We start from the raw sequence: 12,164 nt of genomic DNA, 5'->3' as shown, positions 1-12,164 counted from the left end.
CTGTTTTTGCTATTTTAGTAATTTCCTACTAAAAAAAATTAAGTAATACGAACAAAAATCAAACTGAAAAAATAGTTAATCAACTTTTTGATTTAATTTATTTTGCAGTTCCATTTAATTTTTCAATTTTCTTAAAGGCACTTATCAAGAGACAACTCTAATTTCATGCTAGTAATTATAATTCATGGTCATCCCCAATCCAAAACACAAGCATAATCAATCAACAACATAGCACTGGATAAAAAAAAATAAAGTAAAATATTGGGGCAAGTGAAGAACTTAGAATTATGATGCAATACTTGACAAACAATCAGATGACACAATACAATACTTGAGCTGGTTTTTCTTATTTAATAGCACAGATTACAAAGTTTCCAACTACAGCATCTTGCTCATAGTCTGAATCACAAGTTACAGAAATCATCATCACAGAATCATTGCTACGGGAACAAGAAGGGCAATTACAAAAGGGAAGCTCCAGAAAATTCTAGTTAGGCAGATTCTGACCGGAAAAACAAATTTTAGAGGGAATTCCGGGAAATTTTAGGCTGCTCTTCCAGCTCGCTGCCGAACAATCCCCTGTTTAACACCCAATCTTCTATCATTGCCTGAGAATTCAATGGCTGGTCAGCAGGAACAAGATGCCCAGCTCCTAATACCACGGCATGGCTCAAGCTACCCCATTTCTGCACATACCCAGCAAGCGATCCGTTCACATTCCACACTTTCCGATCCGCCGCCAGGAACTTCTCGATTCCTTTCCACTTCATTCGCTTCACCCACGCCTCCGTCGAAACCACGCCGTCTCTCAAATCGCACTGCCCTTGGTATAGCAACACCCTGGTCTTCTTCACCAAGAATTCCACCATGAACTTGACGCTCTTCATCACGTCTTCGTGCAACGCAGTCCCCACCGCGACGCTGCATTCCTCCCACACCATCGTCTCGTTCACCCCCAGCGCCGCCTTCACCTTTCGGCTCTTCAGAAACTCTGTGACGAGCTTGGTTTCGTAAGGGGTTGGCCGTCTGAAATCATACAACGTGGCCAAGCCAGTCATTTTTTGCAACAAATTCAAGACATGATTTCTTGCATTCGTCGCTTCACTCCAATTCCCGGCCAACGTCAGCTTCACTGCCTCCAATTGAGCCTTCTCCATTTCAAGTCTCTGCTTCTCATTGATCAGTCCGGAGAAGTAAGCGTTCGCGGCATGGGTGGCCACTTGTACTGCCGGGTCAGTCAAGCCATTGCCTATGGCAACTCCGGCGAGATTCACCCGATGCGACGCCGGCGACTGTGCGTTCCGCTTTAGGATATAATACCCAATTGCCGGAACATACTTTCCTGCATAGCTCTCGCCCGTGATGTAAATCGGGCGAGATTTAAAAGACGGGTCCAAAGCCACAAACCTCGTGATCGCCGCAAATAGGTGTTTAGCGACGGAATTTTGATCTTTAGGGATTTCTCCCGTCGACGAGGCGATGCTAAATCCGGTTCCGATTGGACTATCGAGGAAAACGAGGCCGAAGATGCGGTTCCAGGATCCGGGATTGATTTCGAGCGCAAGGTGTTCGACATTTTGCCTGTGAGGAGTTACGCGCCACGGGCCGAGCTCGTAGAAATTGCCCAGCAAGGAGGAGCACCCGGGGCCGCCCTGGAGCCAAATGAGAAGTGGAGTTTGAGTGAGAGGCGAAGCGGGGTGTTGTGCTTCGTAGAAGGCATAGAAAATGGCGGAGCCGGTGGAGGGATTGACCGGTAGGTAGCCGGAGCTCGTGGGGAGGGCCTCTGTGGGGAGGGGAGACGTCGAGGTGGATGGTAGTTTGGCTTGAAAGCTGGGAAGGAAGGAGATGAACAGGAAGATGAGGTTAAGGAAGGTGAACGCAGACTGTGCAGTTGACTCCATTGTTGTGCAGGAGGTCAGGCTTGTCCCTCTCTTAGTTTCACCTTTTTATTGTAGGGCAAATTTGACATACAGTTCCTAAATTGTCATTTGTGTATCGAGCACTGCAAACAAAAAGTTAATTTATCTGTTTGAAAACTTTCAAAATAAATTTCTAAACAAAATGAGCCAAAACCCGAACACTATTCGCATAGATCAAATTTGACTTTAAAAAGTGATGACCTGTTTATAAATCAGCCAACTCAAACCCGGTCTGTTTAATAAACGAATTAGATGACTTTAGATTGGGTACTTATCGGGTGACTCATTTATATATATGTATTTTTTTCTTTTTGCTTTTGGGCTCTCAATTTTTAGGCTGTTTTATTTTTTAAAGTAATGTTTTTTTAATTTAAAAATTAAGTCAATTTTGATAAAATATTATATAAAAATTTAAAATAAATAAATTACTTTTTTAAATGGGTGCTTAATGGATACCCATTTATAACCCGTTTGTTAAATGAGTAGGTTTGAGTTTATAGATTAATAAACAAGACAACTTGAACCTGAACTTATTTAACCTTCACCTGTTTGTAATTCGTCTAAATTCGACCCATTAACCTGTTTTGTTAAACCAAACTAACAAATAACATGAGCTAAGATACCCATTTATGGAATTTATATAGTAATTTTACATTGACAATCATACAAAGTCCATAGAACAATTTATTATATTTTATGGATAACATGAGGAAGCTTGTGAATGATGCCTTTAATATTTCCATGGCACCCTATGTAAACAAAAGTGTTCAATTACCTTTGTAAATATTTTCTGTAAAATTTGAATAACTTGAAAGCTATTACTTGAAAAAATACTTAATTTGATAAGTACTAATAATAAAAACTAAATGACAATAGTGTTGAAAGCCAAAAGTATTATTTGGTTGTGGCTTTATGAAAAGGTGTTGATTATAAGTATTCATAAAATAAGTGGTATTTGGATACTCATATTTGTTATGTATTATAATATAATAAATACATTATAATGTATAATTATTAAATTATGGATACATTTTTTATTGACATTTTAAATAATTTCTAAGTAACAAATTAATTGGAGTTTTTAATTAATTAGTTTTATAATATATCATTTGTTGATTCATCAAATGACCATCGTTCTTATAACTTGTTTAAATTTACAAGTTTGCCACTGCTTATGAATATGAGTAATTAAAAATAATCCTCATCACTTTTTCAAAAGCTCTTATTTCCCTCCAAAAGAAAATAGTTATAAAAAATTAATTTTACAACGAGTAATTATCTGGGTGCAAATGAAGCAGTACTTTTTGCACAAATACATATCTTAAGTACTTTTTATAATAAATATTTTTTAAAAGATTTCAAACGATCTATACATCTAGTACATAGACATGAAATGAAATAAAATTTATTTTTAAATTTTCATGTTTGTAAAGAAAACTTAGATTTTGGTGTAAAAGGGCTCAGGAAAATAGAAGAGAGCAAGAGTTTGGATAAACTCCTAAAAGAGACTTAGAAAAGTTAGATAGCACAATCAACCCAAGCTTCTATTCAGAAAAAATTATATGAATGATTTTCACAAATAAATTAGTAGTGTAATGAAAATAATAAATAAAATAAGACACGAAAAATTTAATATGATTCTCTCAAATGTTGAGGTACGTGATTAGTCAATACTTACCATCGCTCCTCCAATCAAGCTGTCAATCACTCCACCGGTCAAGTTTCCATTATCTTCGTGAATCTTTGATTGAGATTATTCTGAATTCACGGTATATAGCTCCCGCATTTATCATTGACTATGTATAAAATGTATGTGCAGCAATGTATAATGAATAAGAATATATACAAAATTAATAATTCTTGAGCCCGCCGATTCTTGAAATTGACAAGTCTCTTGCGACCTCTCCGCCGACGAATCTATGCCATGAAAATTTTCCTCGCCGGTGCCATATTCTATTCCGGGTGCTCGGCCGCACCCGCATTGCACCTACCTCCCAGCTTGCTTCCGCCTTCAGCTTCCACAGAAAATTCGTGGTTTGTCTCTCGTCCTTGATCTCGGCGACGAGCTCCTCAGGGTTGACTGCGACCAAAACTACATCTCTTCCTCCTACCACCCTGCTCGCTGTAGCTCCGACCAGTGCTCCCTCGCCAGAGCCAATACCTGCGGCGACGACTGCTTCTCCGCCCCCCGCCCCGGCTGCAACAACAACACCTGCGGCGTCTTCCCCGGCAACTCTTTGCCGCAGCTGTGTAGCACAACCCTCATCTTAAATTCAAACATTTCAAGGTCCAATTCAACATCTCTCCTGACACCACCATCCAATTAAATATTCTTCTGCATCTCCAATTCAATAATTAAAGCCCCACTTCCAATTAAATATTTCTCCTGCTCCATATACTAAAATACTTTCCTACATCTCCAATCCATCAATTCTAAGCCCCACTTCCATTTCAACAATTCCAGCCCCACTTCCAATACAATAATTCAACCCATCCATTCAATACCGAAAGACCCATACTGCGGGCCCTGCACCCATCTCCTCATTCACTTTTCCAGCCATTTGTCCTCTTCCAAATTTTCTCTTAATAAAACCCTGACTCTCATACTCCTATATATACGTACAACTAGCCTATCTTCTTCCATCTTTTAATTATGGCTAAATCCAATGAAGTTACAATTATATCTGTCGGCGAAAATACTCATGTTGTCTTAATCAATACATCCACACTTATTACTTCCAAATTTTCAAGAGACCAAAACTATTCAATGTGAAACTCTCAGATGACAAATCTTCGTCTTGAGTATGATCTCATGAGATTTGTAAATGGAACTCATCCGTGCCCACCAGTTAATGATCCAAAGTATAAATTTTGGATTCGTCAAGATCGACTATTGCTTCTTGCTATCCAAATAGCTATCATTGGACTAGCAGGACCAATTGTATCTCGATGCAAAAATACAGAGGAAGCGTGGTGCAAGCTCAAAACTACATATGCCAACAAATCTAATACTCGGATGGGTAGTCTAATTGATTCCCTCACCGAGGTCAGTCAAGCAGGAAAGAACATTTCTGAATTTATGCAAATTATTAAAACCATTATTGATGATCTTACTATAATTGGGCACAATATGAGTGATGGAGAAATAGTGGTACATACACTCAATGGTCTTCCCGATGATTACAAAGAACTCAAAGCTGCCTTACGTGCAAGAGAATCACCCATATCCTTTGAAGAATTAGTAAAAAAACTCAGGACTATGAAACGAGCCTCAAGCAATTACACTCGACAGACTCTCACATTGCCCAATATTCACAAAAGCAACAGAACAAGAAAGGCAAAAACGACACCTTCAATTCCTTTCCAAACCAGTCTCGATTCAGAGGAAACTATAATGGCTACCCAGGGAACAACAACAATCAGCTCCAACAAAATTCCTATAGAAACCGTGGCAACCCAAATTTTTCCAGCAGTTTACAAACTCAAGGACTCTTGTCAAACTACTCAAATTAGACTTGGTGACCTAACTTCAATGGGAATCAACCTTGAGTTGTCTGTCAATTGTGTGACAAGCCTAGTCATGATGCCAAAGTATGTAGATCACGTTCCTTACCCATCACTTGGCCACAAGCCAACTTCACGACTCATGACACTTCGAGTAATTAGTCAGGTTGGATAGTTGACTCTGGGGAATCTCATCACATCACCTCAGATTTGCATAACCTATCTATTCACTCTGAGTATGGTGGCAATGATGATGTCGTGGTTGGAAATGGTAATAACGTTCCTATCACTCATATTGGATTTACCACTCTTAATTCATGTGATTCCACTTTTAAACTCAATAATGTTTTGTGTGCACCCAACATCAAGAAAAATCTTCTTTCTGTCTCTCAATTTTGTTCTCAGAATAACACCTCTATTGAATTTTTTACTAATTTTTTTTCTTGTGAAGGATCTAACCATGGGGGCATCCTTGGTGCGAGGCCGGAATAGAAGAAACGTTTATGAGTGACCCACTTCAATTAGCAAAACAACCTCTTCACCACAACACTCGGCTCTCATAACAACCCTGTCTAGATCTAAACTTCCCACCATTAGTCTCTGGCATAGTCGTCTTGGTTATCCATCCTCCAAAATTCTTCATCAAATCATTACATCTCATAAACTACTTGTGACGCCCCGATTTTTGTACAATTTTTTAAATAATAATAAATAAATATTTACTCGTCATCCACAACATTCACAAATCGGCCACGTCAACAACCTTACTACCATTCATACGACCCGACTCGCATTGGGTACCGGATAAAAAGTCATTTTATTTATATAACCTAACAGCGGAAGATAATACATACTTAACCACCGTAACACAATACCCAGAGTATCAACATTCATATATATACATACCCATCACATACCCAAAAATAACTCCACTTTAGGGGAATTTCACCTCCCTAGTCCAAGAACTCACCCTGTGTGTCAGGGTCCCAGCTCCTTATGGTTATAAAGCTCTATCACCCGACCTATCCCTGTTCCCTGAAAAATTTAGATAATTTGGGTGGGACAGATCTTAGTAAGAAGAAATAAATTATTTACAATGTGTGGCCATAAGATTTCAGTTATAATACACTTTACTTTTCAAATCAACATTTTATCCGAGAAACATACCCTGATAAACATATTCTCATAATCATATAGATATACAACACAAGTTTTTATAAGTTTTGAAAACCATTTCTTAAATTCAATTATTTTCATCACATATTTACCCGCGAAATTCCTAAAAATAGAGCAAATTACCCGCCCATACAGGTAGCTTCCCTTTACTCTAACACGTTATGCAGCCATATATGGCCACATTTGATACCTATCAGTGCACTCACCTTACTCAGTAAGCCCTCAGGCAGAGAGTTTCACTTCGCCTCAATTATTTATTTTATAAAACACACACTCTTTCATTTCTCATAATCATTTTCCATTCTAACTCAGTACATATCTATGTATACATAAATTCACATTTTATGTACTTTACATAATACAATAAATCACATAATTCCCACTCTCAACACATTCACGATTTTCATACTGAGCATACCTCCCCAATGGTATCAGTAGGAATCTCACAACACAATTTCCATACTGAGCATACCTCCCCAACGACATCAGTAGGAATTTCACCACACAATTTCCATACTGAGCATACCTCCCCAACGACATCAGTAGAAACTTTACCACACAACTTCCATACTGAGCATACCTCCCCAACGGCATCAGTAGGAACTTACACACACAATCTCCCTACTGAGCATACCTCCCTAATGGCTAGGAAAGGAATACCACTCTCGCAATTATTATGCGGTATTGACATTTCATCAATCATATTTCAGTATATCTTAATTTAATTCAATATAAATATTCTCATCATTTTCAGTACACATTTCATCATCTCATAATAACATATATCGTGTTTCATGTATTTCCACAGTTCCCAAAATACCCATATCAGTAATTTGTAAAGTCTCATTTTTCATGCAAATAATTTCTACTCACATATAAATACCACATTTCATTATTTTCCACTAATCACATCAATCATTCTCATTTCAATATTTTCTCAGAAAATACCCATCGTTATGTATCACATTTTTCAATACATGTCATGTGCCACACGATTTTCATCTAACATTCATAATATATTAATTTCACATTGCAAAACATCACAATTTAATATTACTCAAATGTCATACAATTTATCTAATATTTATATCATAATAACTTTTAGGCAAAATACCATATGCTTATTTTCACATATTAATTCAAACATTAATTCTAAAAATATTGTTATAATTTATTCCCCTTACCTGACTTACTAAGAGTCTCGTTAACACCCAGATCCTACGCCATTGGCGCTCGAAACTCAACTCCTGTAATTTGCATTTTTCCCAGATTAATCAAATTATTTCCCTAAAATAATACTCATCTAACCTTTCCTAAGCTCCATATACCCCAAATTAACATTTAAAGTAACATTTAACACCCCTACTTAATTTTCTGAATTATGCCAGCGGGTCCCAAAATTACACTCGTGGCACTCACCGGGACCCTAAATTTTAGAAATCCTACTTCAACCCCAGATGCTCAATATTTTAGTATTTCTAAATTAATACTAATTAATTAAAAACAAACCCCTTAATAACCCCCATATCTCAAATTTGGGGTTTTGCCTACGACGACCCCACGAGAAATCCGTCCCGCTAGACTTGTAAAGAAGTATCCCTAGATTCTCGTGGTGGTATCCGATCGTCAATTGGGCTTAAAATTTGTAAGAATTGAGGAAAAAGGAAAAATTAGCTTAACCTAGGAGATACGCCTACGCCACTCCTACCACCAATCCGCTACGGTAGAAATGACGACAGCGGAAAATGGAATCCAGCAGTATCTTCTGAATTTCGATTAGGCAAAAATCTGTCACAAAATTGAGGAGAAAGGGAGAGAGAATGAGAGGAGAGAGAGAAACTGCGCAGAAGAAGAAATGAAAAGAAAGGGGGGGGGGAATTAGTCTTCCTGAAGGATAGAGATCCTTTAGGAAGTTAAAGAGATCCTTTAGGAAGTTAACATTTATAATAATAATAATAATAATTAATTAATTAATTAATATTAGTAATAATATATTTTATTAAAAAAAATAAAAATAAATTATTATTATTTTTTTCTTTTTTTTTTAAATTTAATTAACTAATTAATTAATTAATTAATTTTTTTTTTGGAATCACTCAATTAATCTTGTATAGTCATTTGGGGGGTTATTACACTACCTTTTTCTAAGTTTAGTTGTTGGAATTGGTGTGATCCCAAGAGGGGGGGTGAATTGGGTTTTAAAATTTTTCGGCTAATTTAAACATTTCACCGATTCACCACGTATCATATCTCATTCAACATATATATATATATATATATATATATATATGTGTGTGTGTGTGTGTGTGTAAAATGATTCTAATACTAAAAGCAAACATACACTTGTGTAGTATCTTATTTAAATCAAACGTATGCATGAGAATAATTAAGACATTAAACAATCATTCATACACATGTTGAAATTAAAGCGTAGGAATTTAAATAAGATAGAGAAAGCGATACCAGATTTGTTATCGAGGTTCGTCCAAACTAGCCTACATCCCCGCTTTGGGCTTACCCCCAAGGATTCCACTATACCTGCTCACTTAACCAGGTGGAGTAAAAGTCTTTTACATCCTCTCCTTATGGGGCAAGGAAAATCCTAACTCAATTACTAGGCTGAGCCGAACTAGTCTCACTTACGGGGCTGAGACTCCCCACTTCAATTGCAAGCTGAACCGAACCGGTCTCATTTACGGGACTGATACTCCCCAGTTCAATTAAAGGGTTGAACCCAACCATTACATTAAAACCATTTTTGTATATGAATTTGCTTCCGAAAATACAAGTTGAGATGTACACAATAAGCTCACTAAAATACACACTTCAATGATATGAAATAATGCTCAGGGGAGTAAGGGTGCTTACCTATATTTAAACCCTAATAAAAAGGTTTTTTCCAAAAAGATATTTTAATAAAACTATAGGAGAATCTAAGGTTTTTCTCTTTCAATGATTTTTGCACAAATAGAGTGTATATGAAAAATGAGTATTATGTTCTCCAATCAAAGATTTATGCAAGTTAGAAATACTTGGAGAATCTAGGAGATAGGTTCAATAAAATATTTGTACAATAAAAGACTTCTCCCAAAATATATTTATCAAGGAAATAATCCGAGAGAAAACGAAAGCTATACTCTCAAAACGATTTTCAAAAAGATAAAGAATAACTGAGAGTAAGCAAATAAATACCCAAATATAAATATACTCTCTTCAAGAGTGATTTTGAAATGAAAGAGTGGAAGAGAGTTAGAGAGTTTTGTATAAAATATTTTGCCCCAAGAAGAAATTTTTGCAATAAAAATGAGTTGGAGAACTTTGATTAATAGAGGATTAGAGAGAAACTTAGAGTTAATCAAAGTTACTAATTTGGAGTAATGAGGGGGTATTTATAGACTTTGTGAAAAATATGATCGTTGGGGACACGCTCGGTATTTTGAAAAAGTAAAATTAAGTCTTAATGATGTTTTAAACACTTAAAAAATATTCCAACCCGAGAGCACCGGTCGACCAGAACACTTTCAGTCGACTGAAGTTCTTGAGGTTCAGTTGACCAGGCATGAAATGAACTAAAGGTTCAGTCGACCGGACATCTAAGTCCGAAGGCGATTTTCCAATTTAGCGCCGCTCGGTCGATCGGGACATTTTGAACTGAGAAGTTCGGTCGACCAAATAGTTGGGGCATCTCCCGAGGACCCTCGGTCGACCAGAGCGTTGGAGTACATTTTGGGCTCGTTCGACCAGGTAGTCAAAAGGTTGACTCCCTAGGAGGTTCGGTCGACCGGGGTCAAATGAACTACATAAGCTCGATCGATAGGATTGTGGTCAAACTGTTGACCTGGTCCAGGTTCGGTTAACCGGGGACTTTTGAACGTGAATGGTCGGTTAACCAAGTGTGCACACTTTGTGCATTTCGGTCTTGTTTCAGACAACAAACACCCTATTCAAATGACTAACATATAGAAGTGTATGGATGAGTGTCCTAGGGTCATTCTTAGGTCCTTTTGAAGACACTGAAAAAATTCGGTGTCTATTGACCTTTGGTCGACAGAAGTTTTTGTAAACTTCATTTTATCCCTGATTTTGATCATAAAGCTATCCAAAAACTTTGTATGATTTTAGTCTTTTTAGAAAAGGGTTTTGGTGAGATGTGCTGGTCCCTAGGGTCTATCTACGATCGTTCTGAGCATTCAAACACATCATACAAATGCATGCATTATTACAGACCAAAGATGTAAAATTAAATGCAATTACAAATTAAAAAGAAATGTCTTCGTCTTTTTCCTCTTCCAACTTCATGGAATGCGGTTGATCGTATAGTCTTTAAGTCCTGCAAGCTTCCATTGTTGTTTCCTTATGTGTGTGTTAAATTAATGGACATGTTCATATGCTAATTACACACATAAATAACATGTGCTTTTTCAGCATCAAAATAGGGATCAAACTCAAAAAGTCAACAATCTCCCCCTTTTTGATGATGACAAACGCACAAGAGCAAAATGGGTACAACCTGAAAAGGCTCCCCCCCTAAGAATATGCGTAAAGTAAAATATAAACATTAAAACTTAAACATATTCATGAAAGAGGACATTTCAAAAGATTATGCATTCAGTTTTAACGTTAAAGCTCATGCTCAGATATTTATCCCTATGATTTCCCCTCAAGATATTTGCCCCTTTTCGCCCCTCAAGATATTTGCCCCTATGGTCATAAACGTTTTGCTCAAAAATATTCTCCCCCTTTTGTCATCAGCAAAAGGGCTAAGCTAAGTGGAGGATTGATCATTTAAAACAAACTTAGCAAAGAGAACTCCACCTTTTTGAAAAAATTTTAAAGAAAACTCTCCCTCTTTTTAGTATAGATTATGGGCATGAAAATTTAAACTGTTTTAAAGATATATGATAGTTAAGCACAAAATAATTTTCATAACTAGTTATTAAGAAATTAAAAAGCATATGACAAACAAGATCAGACCAAGATTATCCACAAACCATGACAAATTAAACATATCATAAGACTCGTGAAAGATATGAGTTCAACACGCACGACATATGATAGCAAATATAGGTTTGAGCATAAAAATGGTCCAACTCGTTCATATACATTTCATGAACAATCAATGAACCAGTTATGTAATATAACACCCTTAAAAGATTTCATGACATAAAATTTTAATATAGAATAGCACAGGTCATGAATGCATTTCAATCACACAAGCAAGACATTAAATATCTTCAATATAAGTTCAATTATTGCTTTTATAAGTGTATATATAAAAATATATATAGATAAATATATGTATAATATATATATATATGTATAAAAATATATCCCTTTAAAATTTTCAATAAATACTGGGGGCTTATGCTTGCTGAAAAAGAAATTGTAATTTAAAAACTCAAGCACACATTGTTTTCCTGGTTTATCATTTAAGTGCAAATCACAAAGTAGCAGAAAAATGCAACCATATAAATCCAAGGATGTTAAATAAAATTAAGAATAGGGATCATATGGCAAAGCCTAAAACACTGTGGCAAACAAAATATTTTCATTTATTATATTCAA

The 12,164-nt window shown here is 36.4% G+C and overlaps 1 protein-coding gene across 1 annotated transcript; it reads right to left on the bottom strand.

Moving 5' to 3' along the window:
• Nucleotides 1-315: 315 nt before the first annotated feature.
• LOC131147714 (serine carboxypeptidase-like 50) lies at nt 316-4,264 on the bottom strand. Its single transcript, XM_058097242.1, has 2 exons — nt 3,598-4,264; nt 316-2,002 (listed from the first exon to the last, which is right to left on the bottom strand). The coding sequence occupies exon 2, from the start codon at nt 1,899-1,901 to the stop codon at nt 522-524; it is 1,380 nt and encodes a 459-aa protein (XP_057953225.1). The 5' UTR covers nt 1,902-2,002; nt 3,598-4,264; the 3' UTR covers nt 316-521.
• Nucleotides 4,265-12,164: the final 7,900 nt, after the last annotated feature.

This window comes from Malania oleifera, chromosome 2 (genome assembly GCF_029873635.1).
Source record: "Malania oleifera isolate guangnan ecotype guangnan chromosome 2, ASM2987363v1, whole genome shotgun sequence".
NCBI classification, from domain to species: domain Eukaryota; kingdom Viridiplantae; phylum Streptophyta; class Magnoliopsida; order Santalales; family Ximeniaceae; genus Malania; species Malania oleifera.
This window is presented reverse-complemented; position numbering and strand designations above follow the sequence as displayed.

What these genes read in the sequence shown, in the direction of transcription:
- LOC131147714 (XM_058097242.1), bottom strand. Translation starts at nt 1,901, where the DNA reads ATGGAGTCAACTGCACAGTCTGCGTTCACCTTCCTTAACCTCATCTTC.